Below are 23563 nucleotides of genomic sequence, written 5' to 3'. Positions count from 1 at the left end.
GAAGAGATCACTGGCAAGAGATTCAGCGGCTGGTTCCTGGCTAATCCCTGGTCTTGCCTTGGAGCATAACTGTGACTTTGGTGCGGTAGACGTGTGGCTCGGTTGAAGGTTTCATCATCGGAGGCGTGAAGTGTTTATTAAACGGTGCATCTGAGGCCTTTCCCTCCCACTGATTAGACTGACTGGATCTCTGTCAACTTTACGGATTATCTGAATTTGACTTGAAAAGATATTTCTCCCCTTTATAGAGAAGTCAATCACCAATGACAACCTCAGATCGGCTTGTTTGTTTTCTTTTCTACGCTTCAAGGCCTTGTGCTTTCCAAGACCCTTAAAGAAATATAATATTCCCTAGCTTCTCCATGAAAAACTTGGGGAAAAAATGATGGGAAAAGCTCTGCTTGGTGAACTCAGATATATTTAGATAGAGCCATATGTTGCACTGTGGTTTTTTAAACAGAAATACTATGGTCACTCTTAAGGTTGAGACATTGCTGGGCGCTCAGTGGGTGGGCTCCATCCATGCACAGTTTCCCTGATGTCCTGCAGAGGGTGATAGTGAGCTTGAGCCTGCCACACACACATACTCATACAGGCTCACAAATGCTCTGCCCTACATACGAACACATGCATGCACACACACACACACACACACACACACGCGTACACACACACCAAACCATGTGCCACTTAGCACCGCTCTGCAGTGAACCATGTGTCATCCTTCTAATTAAATTCATCATGGGAACTGAGCTTCTTGAACATTTAAGGCAACCCTCTTAGAAGCAACAGTGGACTTCACTTTCAGGATTAGGTGTCTTTTGTTTAGAATATATAGTGTCGTATAGTCTTATGCTCCTGTTGTTTTAGAATTGCTATGCGTATAAAAATTTTCAATGACAGGAATAGTGAATTTATGCAGAAACTAGAACTGGCAAATTAACCTCTTACTGCCTTTGAAAAGATATAAAGTATTACTGTGTTAAGCCACTCTCATGTATGCACACACACACACACACAGACGTGTAAATAAACAGAAGTCTGGTTGCATGCTGTAACATAATGTCTTACATTAAGCTGTAATAGCAGGGTTCTGGGGTAGACTTAAACTTATATCAAATTTTTTCATCATTAGTTTGTGGTATAGTGTTTGCAGAAACTTTCATGAGACACAGCAGGATTTTGGGTGAGCTCAAACATGGTTAAATTTGAAAAATTATATTAAGAATGGCATGTTTAAAAATACACCAACTTGACAAGGATGCGACTTAATGAGACATAGATTTATGTATGTAGGGCACTATGGAAATGCAAAGTCAACAGCTGGAGTTGTCAGATTAAGTTTACTCTTATATCACTCACCACACTGTGGTGTGTTTTGCAAAATAGATATATTCATGCAGGCTCCATACCAACTTTGTTTTCCATTTTGAGATTTGGTGCACAACAAAAAAATTGTATGTTGGTTTTTTGTGACACTTCTCAAAATCAGTTTGTTTATTTTCAGAGGCAGTGCTTCATGTTTGTGCTTCTACTCATAGAGGTTCACGTGGTAAAATACGGTTAAACAAGGGACTTATCTTTTTATAGCTAATACGCATATTGTAGATTAAAAACCCACCATTATGTACATACTCCAACACCCTGGAGCATAAACATGTGTTAACCTACGATTATCAGAGGAGGTGTGAATAGTTGGGTGTGTTGATTGAGGTAACAGGAGTGCTTGGACCTGTTCCCCACAGACCATAGGGTTACTGACTGCTGGACAGCTCCAGGGATGACATTTAAAATGGGATGAGAGAGATTGAGAGAGAGAGAGAGCCAAACCTGAAATTCACGTTCTGGCATTTCTGGCACGTGTGTCCAAATTTTCAGCCCCTTCTCTATAACATGCTCCTCCGAGCCTGGGGCTCGTGACTGCAGCGTATTCCTTACAGAGAGGATTGGCAGTGCAGTTACATAGCATGTTTAATGAGAGATCAACACTGGGAAAAGCGCATTGGATAGAATGCTCCCTTGTAAAAATAATGAGCGAGCGATTGATCCGTACTCAAACAAACCGGTTAACTGAGTTAATACCAAAGGCAGATTAAAACCGATGCCAAAAGAGTCCTAACATGCGCTAAGAGGGTCCCCCCAACTTCTGATCACATTAGCGCATGGTCAAGGAGTACACCCCAACGCCTTCATAATCTGCTTTCCTGCACAATTAGACTCCTATAATAAGGCAGCTGTCGGAGCGCGCGAGAAAGAGTGGAACCGTCGTGCTGCAAAGCGGATCTTTCTTTTTCTGAAATTTAAACCGCAATCAGTTTTTGTTTTGTCGCCTTTTCCCAGAGGCTGAATGTCATAACAACATTTAAAAGTCGGTGTATTTATGCCAAGCTGGCCATTGTGCTTTGATGGCGGCAGACAAAGGCGGGCGCGGGAAAGGGAATTGGTAAAGCGAATCTGAGCGTGCCTGGATCTTTAGCATAAGGGGATATCTGATGTGGAAAGGAATCGGACGCCGGGACAATGGCAAATTCTCAGAATAAAATAATAGATAAATTCATCCCGACAAGAAAGGAGGGAAACCTAAAGACGTGGGGAGGAAATAGAAGGAACGAACAGAATAGAGAAAGGGGGATGAAAAGAATAAGGAGAATTCGGTAGTGCTTCTTGCGAGGAAAAAGGGGAAAAAAAAACACTGATGACACCCGCTACCATTCTTCCGCTCTCCCCTTTCACTGCTCCTCGTCTCGCAGCACGGCGGGCTAAGCTGGGAGCTGTAATGTCATTAAATTGCAAATGCTTTTTTTTTCATTTCCGACACACACTGTTTACTTATCTGGCAAAAACATATGTTGGAAGGAATCCGTTAAATTCTGCCCATTGCCTTGGGTGAAAGTGCAATAGAAACGGCCTCAGTGAGCCCCTTCTGCCGTCTCCTTTTAGCTCTTCGCCTTATCTACAAGGCTGCTTAGCAGCAAACTGGCGAGTTCAATGGAAAACGAAGATACAGCGCAAGATTAGGGGAGAACAGTGAGGGGAGAAATGCGCGCGGAGAGGGTCATCCCGCCGCAAATGATTCCGCTCTTCTCCATCTGCATAAATGTCTATTTTTAAAGCATCTCCAGCGTCTGTATATTTTTCTCACTCTGCCACACATTTAATTTCACGCCCCGTGTTCTGAATATGCTTAAATGCATATCTCTGATGCACCTTTAAGCCAAAGGAAAAGGGGGTGTGGTGGGGGAGGGGGAGGGGGCGAAAGCAAAATTAAAGATAAAATGGTGTGATTCGCACTACAAGTCTATTACTTTGTCGCATTTACATATAGTTTACCTCTGCAATTCCAAGATTTTTTCCCCCTACTTCTTCCATCCCTCATTTTGACTTTTGGGCTTGTATAAATATGTAAAAATCTTTGTAGAGGGGGGGAAATAAAATTCAGCAGTAGGCTACTGGAAAGTTTCAAGGTTGCACTTTCTTCCGACAATTTCTTCCTGCGGGTGGGAGATGTGCGACGGGCAGGTGAGGCAGAGGAAGGCCCACTCGCCCAAACAGGTCCACAACAGCCGTGGCGTGAGCTAGCCTACATTATTCCGGTTAATCCTCGGGCGGCACCCTTCCTAACACAAAAGATAAAAAGGAATTAAAAAACGTACGTTCGGCCTGCTGAGAAAAATAAGACTGGCATGGACAGGAACACGATGGAATTGATAGGCTCTCTAGTGACGCGCTTGTACAGCGGGCAGTCAGGAGAGTAGCTACCACTGGCCCATATTCCGGTAAACAGACACATGCCGCGAAAAGTTCATTTCAGAATTTGCAGGCTACTGCCGGACAGCTGCCCGCTTAATTTTATGCGCTAGGAACTTCTGTGGACTAGCAGCAGAACGACCCGCCCCTTTGTGTTTGCAGTGAAGAGGACCTGGCTTTGCCTGTGACTCTGAGGTACAGTGGGTTATTCAGAGCACGACTGCTCTCCCTCACACTGCCCCTTCACATTTGAATACTCTCACTCGCCTCTGATGAGAAATCGCTTTAAACCCCACACTGCGAGCTTTCCGAGCTCTCCTCTTTATTTGCAATTAAATGCATTTCAAATGGAGCAATCCTGTACATAAAAGCATGTCCGATAAGAGAGAAATGCCATTACTTTTAAAATTCCTTTGTCAGGATTTGCCCATTTTGGAACCCTTTGTAACGAGAACTATGCAATCAAATGCATCTTCATAAATAATGTAGAGAGGCTGAATTGATTTTATTATTATTATGATTATTATTATTTGAGCAACTAAGGCTGGAAACCAATGGGTAAAGGATTCAATTTTAACTGGATTCGTATTTGAGAATGCGTGCTTTTCACTAACCCAGGACAGTTAGGTCCATTTTGATACCTTTTTTTTTTTTTTTTTTACATGTAACCCCGTGCCCTGCATATAGCCTATTTATATTTACCGCATTGTGTTAGCCCTAATCATTGACAAATGACGAAGACAGTGTATTAATTGACTCTATAAAGGTGTCATCACATGAGAGATATAATTTTTTAAAATTGTATCATGATCTAGGTCTGCATAGCGGACAATTTATAAAGTGTAGAATAACGTATAACCCCCATGCCAGCATTCAAAATGGAAATCTTGGAAGAAACTTCCCATATCATCTGAACCCCACCGATAGACCCAATAGCCTACACGCTGTAGGTCTCCTGTGCAGTGGAATACAACCTTGTGTAGATGGCAGTGAAATATGACTGCTAGGACTAATGCCATTTGGCAGTTCACACAGCAAAGCTCTCTCTCTCTCTCTCTCTCTCTCTCTCTCTCTCTCTCTCTCTCTCCCTCTGTCTCCACACATCGTGTTTTTGTGTAAAAGACATCAACTGCAAAAAAAGAGAGAAAAACTGATCTCTTCCTCCCCTAGCTTTGAGTACTTTAAGGATCTGAAAGCTGTAAATAGCTGCAAACCCCCTCTTACGAGGTTTACCCCTGCAGCGCTCTGTAAGTTATCAGGCCCGCCTTGTGGCTGCTCCAATGCTGGCATTATGCTGAAATGTAAATCGCTAAGCTGCCATAGAAGTGGGTGGGAATCACAACAGGAGGGTGAGAGCTGACACTATCCAATGCTATGCTTCGAGAACAGAAAGAAAACTTTTGTCTTGGGAGCCACTATCACATGTTTTTACATGTTCTTTGTATTATTATTATTATTATTATTATTATTATTATTAGTAATAGTAGTAGTAGTATGATCGTAATAAGAACAATAATTGTTATTATTGTTGTTGTTATTATTATTAGTAGTAGTAATAGTAGTAGAAGTACGATGTAATAAGGGAAATAACTATTATTATTATATTATTATTATTATTATTATCATCATCATTCACTATTTGTGAGGAGCTTATTGTCAGTCTTTTTTCAATAATGCAAGTTTAGATGGGAACATCATCAGTGTTACACAGATCTCTTTACAGACACAACCTCAGTGTATTCTAACATTTGCCCAGGTCCAGTGTATTTATAATTACCATCTGGTAAATGGTAAATGGTAAAATGGACTGCATTTATATAGCGCTTTTATCCAAAGCGCTTTACAATTGATGCCTCTCATTCGCCAGAGCAGTTAGGGTTAGGTGTCTTGCTCAAGGACACTTCGACATGCCCAGGGCGGGGTTTGAACCGGCAACCCTCCGACTGCCAGACAATCGGTCTTACCTCCTGAGCTATGTCTCCTATGTCGCCCCCTTTAATGGTACCACCTTATAATTACTAATAGTGATTATGAGGAGCCAAAATTAATTATTTAATGAGCATCATAGACTGTCCACACATTTCTTGTTATATATATGGATAACATCTGTCTAAATATTTTTTGACCTTCAGTGCCTCACCATAGCATGGCAAATACTATTTGCTCTTAGATTTCCATACGTAAAGATAACATGATTAAATACTATTTGCTCTTAGATTGCCATACGTAAAGATAACATGATTTAGATCCTTAAAAATATACCTCCTGGAGCTTTTCAACCTGAAGTAAAACATTAACCTTGTTTTCCTGTGTATAATTAGCAGGAATAATTTGAAATACAAGTGTGCTCATTTGGACAGCAAGTTGTATTTCAATTTTAGATTTGGAGATAACTATCAACATGTGACCTGCCTTTTCTTGTACGTTTCCTGTATCAATTCTTGCTAAGAGACTTATTTTTAATGGGCATGGGGTATATTTTGATCTTTTTAATCAGACAATTCTGTAATTTCATACTTAACGTTACTGTGCTGTTATTAATGCATAATAAATCATTAATAACCAAATTGTTCTTCCATGAAAATTACATGTGATGCTTATATACTATTTATACAGGCATGTATATTAATGAATATATAATTTAAAAGAAGGCCTGGGCCTCCAGATTAATTCCACACTAAAAAGGTTTTGATGCCATATACATTCCCATTTGAATTTTAGGCCTATAGTGTAACCAACCTTTGATGGAGGTTTCTTAGCTGAATTCCTTCTTAAATGCACATTTACTAATGTTTATTCACATTAACTAAACATCAGCAATGTACAAATTATGCATAAAAGTTTTAATAACTGACTATTCGGTTATGAGGACATCATATTCCAAAGCATTATCATCTCTGGTTGCTCCTGAAGTGTCTATCTGGTCCATACCTTTCAAATTATACAATCCTTCTGGGTAGCGCTGACAGACACAGCACTTTCTCAAAGAAGTGGCACAAATCAAACAACTCACTGAGCAATACTCCCCTCTAGAGACCACATGATAGCACTGCACATCTCTCTCCACATAGTAGTCCTGCTTTTCAAATGGTCACCTAGCACCTCTGTTCTTGCACTTCTCAAAAAGCAGCAGAGTGCCGTGTGGAAGCCCCGTCCAAATCTGGTCAGGTTGTAGGACCCCATAACATCATGGGTTCAGTGCCCGCTCTGTCTTTGCAGTGTTTGGTGTCAGTTGCACAGAGGACACAAATGCCATTGTTCAAATGCTTTATGGTTGACACAAGCTGGGAATTGAACCTGTGACATGCCGGTGTTGGAATAAATACTTTGCCCGCAAAAGCATTGTGATGACCGAGGTTAACATTACTACTAATGATTGCCCATATGATAAATAAACAAATAGTTCATTTGAAAGTAATGCAGCCTAACAGATCTGTAGTTGTTAGGTGTCCTTTTCATATTTTTTCCCCTCTCTCCATCCTCAATTCTGAATGCCCAGTTACATTTATTAACCCTCATTTTCGCCATCTGGTGTTTATTTGGGAGAGTGCAGCCAGGAATGTGCTCCCCCCTGAGGAACGTGATATCAGTCACCCCTCTTATCACACTGCGGTTCACAAGTCAGGCGGAGGAGCAGTCATCTCAGCTGGCTGAAGCCCTCCTGTCCCTGAGAGACACTAGAGCCCATTATGCATTGCCCAGTGGGGCTACCGGCCACAGGTGGCACTGGCACGGTCCTGATTCGATACCAGGCCATGGGGTAGCGGGCATTCTCCTCCACCACCCTGCCTGAAACCTTGTATTGGTTAGAGAAAACCATGGATATGAGCTGGCACCGAATCACACTGAATAATTACACTGAATAATCACACTGATTGTGCCAACCTGGAGAACATGAGGAAATAACAGAACATCTTAAAATGGCCACCTGCTGACATACACACACGCACGAATGCACGCACACACACAACGTTTCCCGGTAAAGCAACACTAATATTATTAGATTAAGATGGACAAAACTAATTTGTATAATGGTCTTTTTGTATATTACTGTAAAATGCATGGGCTCTCAAATGGGATAGTCTAATATTCAATGCGAACACATCTGAAGATTAGCTCAAGATAAGATATTCCCTCCTCCATTCTCCATTAATGCTGCTGAAGTTCAATGTTGGTATGAAGGAAACAGAAGTATTTAAAAACCAAATTCTGCTCTGTGCTTTTGAAGCATTGGGGTCATTTTTGATAATGAATTACATAGAAGTGTTCTCAATTACAGTTTTTAAAAAGATTTCCTCCAACCAACACATTACAACCTTCACCCCCTTTATCCCCCCCCCCTACAAACCCATCCCTAAGGGGCTTGTGCAGACCACAATACAGCTAAAAGGATATTCACACAGCCATTAAGCAAGTGGGTGCATTTTGCTATCAACATGGAAATAAGTAGATCGTTTCACTAATTAAGCATCACCTCCATCTGTGGCACCACTTTGAAATGCTATTAAAAGAGGTTTCTCGGTTCCATCACATCAAAGGCTGAATGGCCTCCTCTCTCCTCGGCACCTTAGCTTCTCTTTCTGTCTTTCCATTTGTTGAAATAATGTGACCACTACCGAGGTGGGCACAGAGGACTTTTAGAGAGACCGGGCTTATTGTCTCAGAGACAAAAGGGCTAGAACAGAGGGTGGGGGGGATACCACATGCATATTCCACACTGGCACAATTGGCTGCTTGGAGGTGAGCACCCCACGTGCTGCTGCCACTGCTTACCCCAAAATCAAATAATAATAATGATTTCAATAACAGTTTCGTACAAAGCAAACAAAAATCACGGTGTTTTTCAGGACAACATGTGGAATAGAAACTATATTTAAGACAGTACAGAGGAAGAGGACAAGGTTAAAGTGTTCATGAATGGACACATAGTGACCAAAGTGAATATTGCCTTATTTTAAGAGCCAGTGCGCTGATTGCGTTGCTTATCCCACACTTGTCACTCTTGCTCCATCTTGTTTTTAGCTACAGGAGGTTTTTTTACCCCCGTTTAACTTATTTCATGTTCTTCTCATATACAAAACGAAATACTGCATATAGACCTTTTTTTTTTTTACCTTAAACCAGATTAGAACTATAATTGATATTATTAAAACTACTGAATTATATTTAGTGTCTGAATGGTGGCATGATAAAAGAAAGTTATATCATGTGAAACACTGTTGAAAAGGCATAGACCGAAATTTAATTTCACTATTTCACGACTAGATTTTAGAGGTCGTTATTGTTTGTTAGCAGTCACAGAAGAACATCTGATGTAAACAACCCAATAAACGGATTTAAGCCTCTTCCAAAATGGACAGCAATTATTACTCGTTTATACAGGACGTCATAATCATGCTAATTCAGTTGCTTTGGATATCTAATTATTTACATCGACTATGTACAATTTAGAACGTATTTTACACATCGACATATTTGGTCACATCTTTTTAACGATCAGGCTGCATAACATAATTTCTACCTTTGCGTGAGATAGGAGAGGCGCTGAATGCATTAGGACGTGTTGATTGATGTTTGGATAACAGTCTTTATGAAAGTTTGGCCGTGTCCGAAACGGCTTTGACTAGGCCTATACAAACTTGTATACTCAATAGTGGGCAGGTAAGCTATTTCGGACACGGCCTTGGAGTTGACTGTCGTTTTTACATATACGATCTTTGAACTGTACTGATGCATTGTGGGTAATATTACCAACGTCATTGAACGGAAATAGATCTAGTTGGTAATGTAGTTGTTTGGCAATCCTCTTGAAGCGTTTGAGTAATTTTAGCATTAAAATGTCCCATGCTGCCTTACATAGGTACTCTAACGGAGTATGAATGTTCTTAACGGCCATGGCTGGTGTTTTATTCATTTATATACATATATATGCAAAATAACCTGTAAAAGTGCAACTAACTCTGTGAGCTGTTTGTTAGCAAGCCGTCGACGTTAGCTAGCTGATGGACTGGCTGTTCACGTCCGCGTTCCGGTCAAGTTCTTTTCCGCATTCATGGTGTGGAGGTTGGCTACGTAGCTATAGCCTGCCTGAGGACTAAAGACAGTGGATTATTTGTTCTTCCCGATAACTACTCTAAGACCAAAGACGTTACAACTACGGCGATATTTCGAACTATCATAGCAAGGGAATGTCTGAAAATGATCACTTTGCAAGTTCCAAAAAGGAGTTTGACAAAACTGTCCTGGTGACTGGAGGCGCCGGTTTCATGTAAGTTAAGCATCAACAGGATAGCTAGTTAGCTAACGTTAATGTTCTTATCTAACGTTAATCAGAATCTCGGAGAGTTGCTGTAACCTAACGTCATCTGTTAGCTTGTTGTAAGATATCACTTAAAACTTCAATCTGGTTACAACTGTGCATGTAGTTAGACTAGCACTGATGGTTTGACAGCATATTTCGATGTCGCTTTATCTAGCTAATTACTTCTGTAGTTATTTAGTCGCATTTCTTGGTTTAAATTGAGCTTCGTGCTATAACACGACGTGTTAAGTATCCATTGCGTTGGGGTTGACTTCTATAACGTGTCTATGGTTTACAGTTCCATTAGCGCTCAGTCAATGTTTTTATTTTAGGTAACTCCTGAGTTGATTGTATGCCCACCAGAATCATGTAACAGTTTGATTCTTGTGGTCTGTGATGATAAATATTAACGGATGCTATCCACGTAGTACACGGCTAATTGGTGCAATTGCTGTTTAGAAGCAGTGTTGCTTCACTAGCTTGATTTGTGGTGTGGAGTAGCTAAGCTAAGTCATTTAATTTGTTCCTTCCTATTAGCGGATCACATGTGGTCATTTCCCTTGTGGAAAAGTACCCAAACTGGCATATCATCAACTTGGACAAGGTAAGAAATGTCTGTCCCCAGTTTCTGTTTATAACGACTGGCTTTGCCCACTCTATACAATTGTTTTGACCTGCTCGTATTCACACTAAGTCCAGCTGCCTTTGCAAATGAAATTTTGCACAGTATTATTGCGTAATAGGATATTTTTGTTCCCAAAGTGGTGGGGGGAGGTCGTGGGGGGTACAGTGGAACTGACTACCCAGGGCCCCAAGGAGGGGGGAGATCCAGGCCTCAGAAGTCCTGGTCTAATACATTTGCTGTGGTCTACAGTTTTAAGAGGGCCCACAGAGATGCACAGGGCCCAGAATTATTTTTGTGCTTCACCCCTGCTTATACATTTCCAAATTCCTACATTTTTACAACCTTTGTGATTGAGAGTGATCTCCATGGATACTCAACTCTGAATTTATGACCAGGGCATAAATACACATAGCTGGCCTGTATTGACTGAAGCTACTAGTGTTGTTGTTAAATTAACTCTGACACTTTGAGATGCACTTAAATGTGTTGTTGTTTCTTTCTTTCCTGCAGCTGGACTACTGTTCAAGTTTAAAGAACCTTGCATCTGTTGAGCAGAGAGCAAATTACACCTTTACTCAGGTAATTAACGAGCATTAGAGGTACAATGTTAACGAGCAGGCTACAAGTATGTCAACACAGTAATTTCAGTCATTTTGGCCTAGTTAAAAATTATCTTGTTTTTTATATGCAACCTTCTGTCTTTATTGACGTATGACTATGCCTACTGAAATGTCCACACCTCTATCATTATATAAGCTTAAACATGAGAACAGTCGACTTGAATTACTATGAATATTTAGTTTTGTCTTTTTTTCACTGTAAGGGGGATGTCTGCAGTCCGTACTTCATTAATAATCTCTTTGCAACGCAGAATATTGACATTGTTTTCCATTTTGCTGCTCTGACACATGTAGGTGAGTACAGACACAGATAAAATCGTGAGTCATTTTTATGTTTAAGAAGTGTGGTTAATTTTTGCTTTCAGGTTGAAACGACTGGTTTATATGTATGTGTTTCCTGTAGGTGTGGTTTATTGTTGTTCATTTATGCCACACGTTACCCCAAAGTCTGGCTGAGCTTTGAAAGTGTTGTTGTACAAGATATACAGCCTACATTCTGGTAAAAAATTTTTAAAATGGAAAAACTAGAGGTGATTGAGTGGTCATGGGAGTAGGTGGAAATGTGGACTCTAGGTGAGGTGCAGAAGACCAGCTTTTTCTAAGAAAGGAAAAAATAAATATAGCAGATTTCATTGTGGATCAGACTGACACCGGGATTTGTCTCATTTGGAAGGTTCTTTTAAGCCTCAAATATCACAGTGTTTTCCATAAAGCACATGACAATGTGAGATGCGGTGTCCACAATTGTAATATGCATCAACAGACACCTAAATGATTAGGCTGCCTGCAGGTGTTGCAAGGCTTCCATTTCCATTGTGACATCACCATTCAGGTCAGTGACATTAGCTAGTTAGATGAAACTTAGTTACCAACTCTCTTCTATTTAAAATTTTTCTGTTCTTTCAGGCTTGAAATATTTTGTTATTGTAGATAGACCAAGACTTTATCCATTATTTTTTCTTTTCATCCAATTTTTAAAGGCTGAAACCTATGGAAATGAATATTTACAACGGTGCGCTCGCCGTTTTGGGAGTGTGCCGAGCCCCCGGCCAGAACTCCTGTCCTCCCGAGCTCGTGCTCAGAGCCACTGCTTCTATTCGCTTTGCTGTTCATCACAGGAGCACATTACTGCTCAGCTGGGGCCGACCTGCTGCAGACGCCCAGTCGTCCTCAGGAGTCGCTTTTGCGCGACGAGACGGGCCGGTTCCTGGGACTGCAGCCCTGTGTTCTTGGGTGTAGTTACAGACCGTTGGGCCTGTATGCTGCCCTGCGGAGCTGCTGGCCACAGCCAGCGCTAAGGCACTGTGTCCCATACCAGACTGTGGGGCGCCTCACAGTGAAGCCCAGTGTGTAACGGGGAAAGCCTCCCGGCAGTGTGTGCTCAGCTCACATGTGCGCTTGCCAGGCCTTGCTCCTTCTTTGCTGCATGTGAACCGTAGTCTAGTTTTGTCCAGCAGATGGAGCCAGCCTCACAAACACTCAGGCACTTTCACCTGCCTCTACTCTACAAGCATCTTATATATCTGTGTGTGTGTGTGTGTGTGTGTGTATATATATATATGTATGTATGTATGTATTTGTTTTTATTTATTTTTACTTTCTCATATAACGTGGCTTTGACCTTTAGGCTTTTCCCTTAAACGTTCTTTGTCTAGTGTTTGTGAAGATGCATAGCTCTTAGACTCAGCTGTTGAAGGTCAGCCTTGCCTGTGCGCTCCATCTTATTTTTAATTAAGGTGTATTCTGCAGCAGCATACTTTGGAGTTTACCATGTTTTGGAAATAACTTCTAGCCCTGAATGTGTTTCACAGTGAAGTTCACTACTCTGGTGCCACTATGTATTTTGCTTGGATTTACAGAAACTTTAACCGTAGTATTACTTGTGCTGCACTGAACTTGTTTAACCCTGGTCCTGTTTTGAACTGCTCTGTATTGTACTGTAACAGTAAGACTCTTTAATTAGTATTGTGATTTCGGTGGATTAGCTGGTTGCACATTGGCTTTACTGCCATTGCTGTGATGCAGTCTACCCCCTCTGTAAGTGAGTAGGTCACTTGGGATTGTGCTCATGTTGGGCGAAAATCTTGAATGAAGAATGTGTGAGCAAGCTAGGTTTTACATTTTTTATGGCAGTTTTAACTGGTTTGCAGTTTTAAGGGCTGTGTCAAGCTTTTGAGGCTGCTCGTAGCATCTCCAACACCAAAAGTTGTTTCTGTTCATCCTGCTAATTGGTCATTTCGGCTCCCTAATTTTGCGTTTTTTTATTTATTTAAATCTCTTAAAGAAAATTCCTTCAGGTGTCCCGCTGAGTTCATGCGCGTGAACGTGGATGGGACCCGTGTGCTTCTAAACGCCGCCCGAGATTCGGGGGTCCAGAGGTTCATCCATGTCAGCACTGATGAGGTGTACGGAGACAGCACCGGCAGGGTTAGTATCTTCACTTCCAGGGTCTGTGGGGATGATATTTGCCAGTGAGCATCACTGTTGGAGTGGTAGATTGTGAAATGTTTGGGAGTGATTCTCTTGAAGTATGCGTTTTCAGCCATTTTATGTGTACCTTGAGAGGGGTGTGTAAAGGCTGCTTTTGAGAATTTCCTTTCCTAGTAGAGCAGGCTGAAAGTATTGATGTAAGTGGAGGAATATCCGAGGAGTTATAGTTCACAGTAGATGTCCGTTTTGGAGGGAGACATTCAAATTTTACAAGAAATTGCGTTATATTTAACTTTCTGTATAAATATTTTAAAATTACTAGCTACTCACATATTTATAATGTACAATAGTATTTTAGCAATTGGGGTAATATAGGAAAGCTGGAAACTACTAGAATGGAACCTTAGAGTATATGATCAGCTATCAAATCTGAGGGTGACATTATGAAAATATTAACAGTATTTATAAAGTCCTTTTATTTTTTTAAGCTTAATGATTTTGTCTTGTATTATTTGTTTAAGGTTACTGTTATCTGTATTAAGATGAAAATTCAATAAATTACAAGGCATAAAAAAATGTAAGCATTTCCTTTGGTTGACTTGTATATTCCCTTGCTCCATGGATTTTTTTCCCCCAGTAAGAAAACAGACTTGTGACTGAATTTATTTGCTGATGAATTGGATCTACTGTTTATTTCTGGAAGACTAATGTTTGCGTCAGAGATTAGAAACGGTTCTCGGAAAGTGATTAAACAAAAACAAACAAAATTTTTCATGGAACAAAAATGAAAAGCCAAGCACTTGACTTGGGTTAGGCTAGTTCAGTATATATCCTGCAGTATGAGTGGATGCAGTGTAAACGCTATGTAAAAAGTTGTGTGAGTTGCTCTGGATTAGGGTGTCTGCTGTGAATGCCTGTAATATAATGTAATGCACATAAATGTAGTAATGCAATCCACATAAATGTAGCGTACTTTAAACATACTTCATGTGTAGCAGATTTACAAAAAGTAAATTACGTGGGGATATCAAACGTAGTGTTACTTCAGGCTATATGGAAATGTAGTTCCATAATGTATGCCAACTAAAAAGGATTAAAAAAAAATATTTGGCTCTCATTTCAGGCGTTTGACGAACTGTGCCCAAGACGACCAACAAACCCCTACTCTGTGTCAAAAGCCACAGCTGAGTGTGCCGCACTGTCCTACTGGAAGAAGCACGAGGTAAGCCCCTTCAGCGCTTCTCCACTGTCAGGTCAGCCGGTTCGCCGCTAAAATCCACCACAAGCTTGTATTTAAGTGTGGGATGGGTGGCCACGGGGACCATCCCATCTGCCTCAGGCATGTGATTCGAGCAGTAGTGTCCCTCTATGGTTTGGATTGAATCCTGACTGGGCCCGTGGTAAGTGTACCGAGTGAATGTTAGCCTTAGCTGCACCCGCTGAGGCTGGGTTCAGTTCCCAGGGTGACCCCATGGCTTGCTGCACGTGTATGGTCAGCTGTGCCCTTATTGGGAATAACACCTCTTACCCCAGTGACCAGTCCACCCCCTCATGAACACATTCCACATGGTAAATCTACCGGGGTCCATTCATTTTAATCCTGTGTTTGTCTTTGTTATACGCTGAGGATAAGGAAGGATTAGGAATTCTATTCCATGTGACCTGGCTGGGAATCGTAGTAACTTCTGAGAACCTGACTTACCAGGAATCATTTCTCGACTGCATTTGTGTGTGAGTGCACTCACGTGTGCGCACATGCATGTACTATAGAACCTCAGAAGTTCAGACTGACAAGGTAATGCTGCATGAAACTGGAAGTTGTGTACAAAATTTACACCATATCAAGCTTTTTGATCACTTATGCAAATGATGAGGATTGTGTTTGAATGGCTAAGTGTACTGTATTTTTAGGGGGTAGTATTTCTTAGACCCCCAGTTATGTGCAGTAATGGTATGGTAAGCAATAGAGAAAGCTTTGCCCTGCTCCACACCAGGGGCCTGGCCTTTCCTTGGTTCCCTTCATTTTAGTTCGGAGCCATTCATTTGCTCGCTTTTAAAGGACAATCGGGAAATAAACTCAAAACACGCAGTTGTGGATGCATCAAAATGGGGTAAACCAAAAAGGAGAAAGGACTAAATTACACAGAAATTGTGTTCTCCTAATTTGTACACCTACGAGGCGAACACAAGAATGCAGTTCTTCACCCGCTGTCCTCGATAAGTCCCTCTTTAAACCTGTGCTGAAACAAGAATAACCGCCTGACTGCTGCCCGTAGCAGAATAAAGAAAAGACGTAAAACCGAGAGTGCACAAACGGGTTGTGTAGGTGACCCTGCCCCAGGGCCCGTAACAGGACGCAGTTCTGTGTAGTGTTATAGGACATGGGGCTCTGTTTGTGTGGGTAAAGCGTTGTATGTGTAGGATATGGGGCTCTGTTTGTGTGGGTAAAGTGTTGTATGTGTAGGATATGGGGCTCTGTTTGTGTGGGTAAAGTGTTGTATGTGTAGGATATGGGGCTCTGTTTGTGTGAGTAAAGTGTTGTATGTGTAGGATATGGGGCTCTGTTTGTGTGGGTAAAGTGTTGTATATGGACCTTGCCTGAAGCTGCTGAGCATGACTCACAGCTGATGCATCAGCTGAGCTGCCTGGTCTGTACATTGACCAGATATGAGCTGTTAAAATCTGCGTCTGAATGAATACCTAGGATTTATTGCCCAAACAACAGATGTCCCAGGATGTTCCTGTAATTGACTTTTAATTTTTGTTCTGTGCTGTTTATTTTTTATTTCTTTTTTAGCTTCCAGTAATAGTGACACGAAGCAACAATGTTTATGGACCAAATCAATATGTCGAGAAGGTAAAATATTGCATTTACTCTTCTGTGTTTGTGTGTGAGTGTGTGTGCACAGTACCTTCAGGAAGTTTTCATCCCCCATTGATTATTTCTTATTTTGCTGTGTTTAAAAGTCTGATTAAAATTGGACCAGGTGCATTCCATTTTCCTGAGGGATCATTCTAAATATGTTACGGTCCTTCTGTGATTTTTTCAAGTCAACCAGTGTCCATTTGCATGTCTGTAGAAAAAATATCTGAACATTGCCCTGTCTCACAACTGAAATGACTGATCTGATCAATGACGATCACAAAGACCAAGGAACTGCCTGTGGAACTTGGAGATGGTTGTTGGGTGGCAAGAGGTTGGAGAAGGGTATACAAGGCTCGATAAAGCTTTGAATCTTCCAAGGGCACCTTTAAGTCCATTATAATAGAATAAAAGTTTTAAAAAGAAAAGAAAGAAGAAAAAAAAACCAGGACCAGCAGCTCAGCGGGAAGGGCCATTGTCAGTGAAGAGGCCAGCTACAACACACTGAGTCATAGCTCATTGGCTGAAATGGGAGAAATTGTTGCAGAGAGTAACATAATCTTTTCTGTGTGTGTGTGTGTGTATGCGTGTGCACGCCCATTAGCTTTAATATATCATTAAAGTGCATCAGATTTTTTATAGGAATTTTGTTTTTCCTGTTCCTAAGGTCATTCCAAGATTTATATCACTACTTCAGCAAAACAAAAAGTGGTAAGACCATGTATTTATGCCTTATTTATTGTTATTGGTATTCACATGTTCAACTCCCTAGCCAGTCTTGATCTTTGAAGTGTTGTGTATCCCAGCTCTGCGCAAGTATGGGTAAGATTAAATAACAGTATAAAGTTACTTTTTATAAATGGAAAGAATTGCCATTCAGATTTATAATAGAAAAGGAATGGTTTGCTCTCTACACTTTCCATGTGATAGGTGCCATGTTTGCAAAGTCTTTCAGTAAGATGCATTTTGTGTATGTGAAGATTAAAGGTAAAGTGCCTTTTCCAGGGCATGAATTGAGGTGAAGTGGTTTTTCCTGAGTGCATATATTGAGGTAAAGCCTTTTTCCCCCAGTGCCTAGGTCCAAGTGATGTGTGTTTTCCAGTACATAGGCTGAGGTGTAATGTGTTCTCCAGTGCATGGGTCAAAGGGAATTGTGTCCTCCTTTTCCCCTAGCACCATCCAGGGGTCTGGCCTCCAGTCTCGCCACTTCTTGTACGTTGATGATGTCACAGAGGCATTCCTGACTGTGATGGAGAAGGGCACCCTGGGAGAAATCTACAACATCGGGACCACCTGCGAGCGGGCAGTCACACAGCTGGCTCGAGAGCTGATCCAGACGGTACCTATTCTGTGCATTTCCACACCTAAATAAATGGAAAATTGATCAGATTATCCGCAAAGCACTGTATGATTTCAGTTTCTGAAATATTTCCTATGCAAATTATGGATGCATAGATCTTAGTTGACTCACTTAAGACAGAATTTTTGTTCATTGTGTATTAGTTTGTGTTACAAGGATATTCTTCTTTGTGAACACAGATAGTAAAAAATACAACTGGGTTTTTGAATACTGAATGAAGTAATCTGTTGTAATCTCATGGTTGAACATTCAAAAAATCAAACCTTTTTAGTGTGCAGAATTGTACCATTTAAAAGTTTCCAGCATGAAAAAACTCTGTGGTATTTGCACGTGTTCCTGTCTGTTCTTTGTAGTCAAGTCAGTTGATGTCCTCAATGTAGGGAAAAAATGATCTTAGAACTTCCTGTTTGACTTCACATTGGTTGTAAAAACTCTTTGCCCTGAGCATTTCCTGAACTATGGGCGGGAGTGAGTTTGAGGGTTAATCTGAGTTCTAAGGGACAAACTCTCCTGCCGTGGCTTTTTAGAAAACCAAGTATTGACTGCTCTGAAGCAGTAATGATATGAACTCGTGGCTAAAAGACTGTTAAATGTTGATTTCAGATATTCTGCTGCCATTCTAATCAAGTGTGAAAAGGTGACGTCTTCACGATGTCATTCAGTAGCGTTGAATGTCTTCCCTTCCATAAAAGAGAAAGTATTCTGGAATTTTAGTCAGGTACCAGATCCAGAATTTCTAGATTTTCTGTAGCATAATCATTATGTTTTCATTCTCTAGTCAGTAGGCTTGTGCTGTGGGTGGTGGGGACCTCTCTAGTCAGTAGGCTTGTGCTGTGGGTGGTGGGGACCTCTCTAGTCAGTAGGCTTGTGCTGTGGGTGGTGGGGACCTCTTTGGTCAGTAGGCTTGTGCTGTGGGTGGTGGGGACCTCTCTAGTCAGTAGGCTTGTGCTGTGGGTAGTGGGGACCTCTCTGGTCAGTAGGCTTGTGCTGTGGGTGGTGGGGACCTCTCTAGTCAGTAGGCTTGTGCTGTGGGTGGTGGGGACCTCTCTGGTCAGTAGGCTTGTGCTGTGGTGGGCAGTAGGGTCAGCCGTGTGATTGCCCCTGGCATAGAGGCGCCTGACTCGGTCCCTCCCCCTTTCCACTAACACTTACCACACTGGCTTCTGCACTAGTACCCGTGCCTTAGGTCACATTAACAATAACCTTTTACATTCCTGCACTGTATGGTTTTTTCACTTGTGCTTGTGGACTGCAAGCTCAGTATGTGGTGTTGGACTTTTTGAAATCTTTACCTTTCTCATCCAAGTCTTTTCTTGGGTGTGAAATTTCTGTGCAGTTTTTCTTATGATATTTTTTTCTTAAAATATTTTTTAGTGGCCTATGATGTTGAGTGTCAAACATGTATTTGCAGCCTGTGATGTTGTAGATGAACTACCATGAACTGAATAACCTTTGTGTTTCAGTGGCCTATGATCACGTAGCCCACCAGTGAGTTCCCTTTGTTTCAGTGCCTGTAAATTTTCCATGGAAATGGAGGTTTTTCATCATTTTTCGGTGGTTTAATTCCTTTTTTCTGTTTGTCGTGCAGGTGCAGGGTCTGTCTTTGGATGCAGATGTTGATGGCTGGATGGAGTTTGTTGAGGACCGGTAAGGTCCTCAAGAAATCCTGCCCAGGCACCAAACACATCGATATGAAACGCTTGCTTTGTGTTTATGATGCCATCTGAACAAACCAATATCCAGCACTGGGTTTAAATGTAATATGAACACATGTATATCCGACCATTATTGTATTAAATCTTTGCACTTGTAAATCCACCCTTGTGGGTGGATCTATTCTTCTGTCAGACCTCTTGGTTCCACCTTTTGCCTGCCATACAGACTAATTTGTCAGAAATAACATTAGAGCCCAAAAATATCAATTAAACCTTTTCCTGGTTTTGGATTTCAGGATTATTGTATAAAACATATATTTATTTTTACTGGTTGTATTTCATTCAGATTCAGATTTTGGGAAAAAAAACACCTGAGTGTAATGTGCAGTCTCCCACAAGGTGTCCCTTCAAATTGGAAGCCTTATGGTGAATCGCATTTGTAATTTCATGATTTGTCTGATTTCTTATTGATCGCAGGATTTTGTGATACATATCTAATGTAAATCTGGAATACCAAGGTGATAACCATGAAGACAAATGATATCTCGGTCTCAGTAGTCTGGTTGATAAACCTGTGTGTTCTCTGACCAGGTTGACACAGACATGAGCAGTTTGTCCAGATTCTGTGGATGTGCTTTGCTAATGCACCAGTGATGAGTTGATCTTCCTCATCAGTCATGATCTTGTGTAGGCGGAGCTCTGTTTGGGCACTGTGACTCAAGCTAACTTGACCACTGACCTGTAAAAAAGCGTTGGCTAAAACTTGATAAGCGAGAGAATCTGGGGCGGGGGCCTGTGATATCTTGGTTTTCCCAAACTGATGCTTTGAATTCCCGTAAACCGTCAGGAAGGAGGCATTGTGGGCTGCACTGCAGCAGTCTAACTCCATGCTCTATCTCAACGCAGGCCCTGCCAGGACCTGAGGTACCCGCTGATCTTCGACAAGATTCAGGGGCTGGGCTGGAGGCCCAGAGTGTCCTGGGAGGAAGGAGTCCGGAAGACCAGTGAGTACCTCTGAACACCAGCGCATTGGCTTTCATTCAGCTCTGGAGAGCTGCTTGGGCTGCAGGATTTTCTCTTAAAATTAAAAGTGATCATATAAAGTAATAATAATAATAATGCATTTTATTTCTCAGGCGCCTTTCTGAACATTCAAGGTCACCTTACATGGTATTAAAATGGATAGAAGAATGACAAGACACTACAGATACATACATGATATTAAAAACAGTTAGAAGAGACAACAAGACACTGCACTTACAGGACATGGTATTTAAAAAATAAAATAAGATAATGGTAATAAATAAATAAAATGAATAAAAGAGCCATGGGGGGAGTGGATAGCTATGTCCTGTTCAGGCGAAAGCTAGTGTGAAGGGGTGAGTTTTTAAAAGTTTCTTAAAAGTGGAGAGAGTCTCAGCATTACGGATGTGGGGAGGGAGTGTGTTCCAGAGTTTGGGTGCTGCACAGGAGAAAGCCCGACCACCAAGACTGGAGTGGCGAGATGTGGGGACAGTTAGAAGTCTTGCAGAGGAGGAGTGGAGCGAGTGAGTGGGTGTGTGGTCCAGGAGAAGATCAGTGAGAGAGGCCTGAGCTATACCATGAAGTGCAGTGTAGGTTAGCAGGAGGGTTTTGAATTGTATTCGGAAGTTTACTGGCAACCAATGAAGTTTGTGCAGGATTGGAGAGATGTGATCATATGTTTTTGTGTGGGTCGGTATTCATGCTGCAGCATTTTGAACTAACTGAAGTTTGCGTATTGATCTTATTGGGATGCCAGTGAGAAGAGAGTTCCAATAATCCAGCCGAGATGTTACAAGGGCATGGATTAGGGTTTCTGTTGTGGAGTAGGACTGGGTGGGCCCATGTTTTGATATGTTGCAAAGATGAAAAAAGGCAGATCTGGTGATGTGTTTTACATGAGGTTCAAATGAGAGAGAGGAGTCAAGAATGACACCAAGGCTCTTCACATGAGTGGAAAGTGGGATGGGGAAACCGTCAATAGTAATGGAAAAGTTTGGGGTTTTGAATAGCGTGGATTTAGACCCTGTAAGCATGACTTCAGATTTGTCACCGTTAAGTTTGGGGAAATTACGGGTCGTCCTAATTCTGGAGTAAAGTTAACCAGGCAGTAACTTGTGTCTCATTGTCTCACCAGTTGACTGGTACATGCACAATCCTCACTACTGGCTGGACCCCAAAGCGCTCGAACAAAGCAGCCCGCCTTTACCCGAGCACAAACATTCCAATTGCTCCATTCATCAGCAGCTGGAGATCAGCAGCATGGACCAGCGCTCAGGTGTGAGCTCACATCTCACAGAATGATTCACCTTTTTAAATCCAGCTATTGCATAGCCTTCAAGTGTCATCTGTTATACAGAGTTAACAGAAAATATTTTGTATGCAATTCAGATCAATTTGTATGTAATTGTGAGTTTAAAAAAATGTATTAGCCTTTGTCAATAAAGCATTAACAATCTGTGTCAATAAAGAAAAGAAGCACTTTAAATGCTTTGTTGAACATTTAAGAAAGTAGACTTTTTTTCCCCGGACGTTATTTTATTTCTATTTTCCCACAGAATCAACTAAAGCTATGTTAATTAGCTAAGTGAACGCAAGTGAAATGTTGGCTATGGAAGCTTTTCTATCATGCATCACATTGTTTTAAGAACAAGCCATTTTTTCATACGCATATATGTTTTATGGTTTCATTTCATGGCCCAGTGACTTTGTAGAAAAAGTCCTGATTAATACATTTCAGTTAGCTTGGGCACTTACTTGTGAAGTGTAAGGGTATTCAGTGAAACCATGCTGGACACTATTAAATGGTACAAGCACATGTTAGTGTGGTCCAGATTTAATAGATTCTTCATATTTCTGTTGATTTACATTAAAAAAAAAAAAAAATATTGTTCCCATTGTTTTCCAAATAGTGGTAAAGCTGTGGTAGTTTATGTTCTCGTTACTCCCCCATTTTATCGAGAGTAACGACTTCAGTGTAAATGTTTCCCAATCTCCAGACAAATGTGCTCTGAAATTAAATTAAATAAGCCACTGGTCTTTATCCTTCTGACACCGTGCTTATATTGTATTTGTAGGATGGGAAATGCATGATCCTGTATGCGTGTGTTTAGTTCTCAGGGCAAACGCATACGCGAGCCTCACTACTCCTGTCACATGGCACACCAGCGGTATTTCGGGTTAAGGAAAGGGCACAACAGAGTGACGTAGTGCGGTCTTCACATGCCCGGCAGGGATTCTGTGAAATATGTGTATCACTCTGCTGTTGGACTGCATCAGAGGGCTGTGAGGAGAGACAAAGGGGACTTGTTAAGGAGTCATCACCACGGCTCCTTTTGAATGAGTTACTGAAATGCGATATCTGCATTCTATGGGCGCCATATTCCCTCCCTCTCTCCTTTTCTCCCTGTTTCCCCCCCTCTCTCTTTACATTACATTACATTCATTTGGCAGACGCTTTTATCCAAAGCGACGTACAAGAAGTGCATTTTCATGATCGTAGACAACTGCTGAACACTGGTTCAGTAAGGTACAATTACTTATTTTGTACAGCTATTTCTGCAGAACAATGACACTATCCTGGTCTACTCTGCAAGCAAACTAGGACAGAATAAGCTACAGTATAGGACAAATACATTTACCTGGTAACAACAAAAGGCTTGAATTCAGAAACACATATCATAAATTTTTAAACATAATCATCTTTCTCACTGTGTATTATTAATATGTTTCCAATCATCTGACCAATGCATAGATTCCATAAACATAATTCATTTATTTTACTACACTTGTATTATAAACACGATTTCCCATCCATCTGTACCAAAAAAAGATATTTAGAAAATTTCAGAAACATTCATGAATTCAATAATACATAATACTATAATCTATGTCAAAAGTGCCTATTCCAAATGCCATTTTATGGTCTAATGATTAAATTA

The 23563-nt window shown here is 41.1% G+C and overlaps 1 protein-coding gene across 1 annotated transcript; it reads left to right on the top strand.

The window, feature by feature from the left end:
• The first annotated feature begins 9500 nt into the window (after positions 1 to 9500).
• Positions 9501 to 22674, top strand: LOC135241087 (dTDP-D-glucose 4,6-dehydratase-like). Its single transcript, XM_064311219.1, has 12 exons — positions 9501 to 10015; positions 10586 to 10652; positions 11184 to 11252; positions 11497 to 11587; positions 13578 to 13720; positions 14847 to 14945; positions 16521 to 16580; positions 17254 to 17297; positions 17760 to 17925; positions 19535 to 19593; positions 20508 to 20605; positions 21760 to 22674. Exons 1-12 carry the CDS (start codon positions 9936 to 9938, stop codon positions 21924 to 21926), a joined length of 1143 nt encoding a protein of 380 aa, XP_064167289.1. The 5' UTR covers positions 9501 to 9935; the 3' UTR covers positions 21927 to 22674.
• Positions 22675 to 23563: the final 889 nt, after the last annotated feature.

This window comes from Anguilla rostrata, chromosome 15, assembly GCF_018555375.3.
Source record: "Anguilla rostrata isolate EN2019 chromosome 15, ASM1855537v3, whole genome shotgun sequence".
In the NCBI taxonomy this organism is placed as follows: domain Eukaryota; kingdom Metazoa; phylum Chordata; class Actinopteri; order Anguilliformes; family Anguillidae; genus Anguilla; species Anguilla rostrata.
Note: the sequence above shows the minus strand (reverse complement) of the source record. Positions and strands in the feature narration are given on the sequence as shown.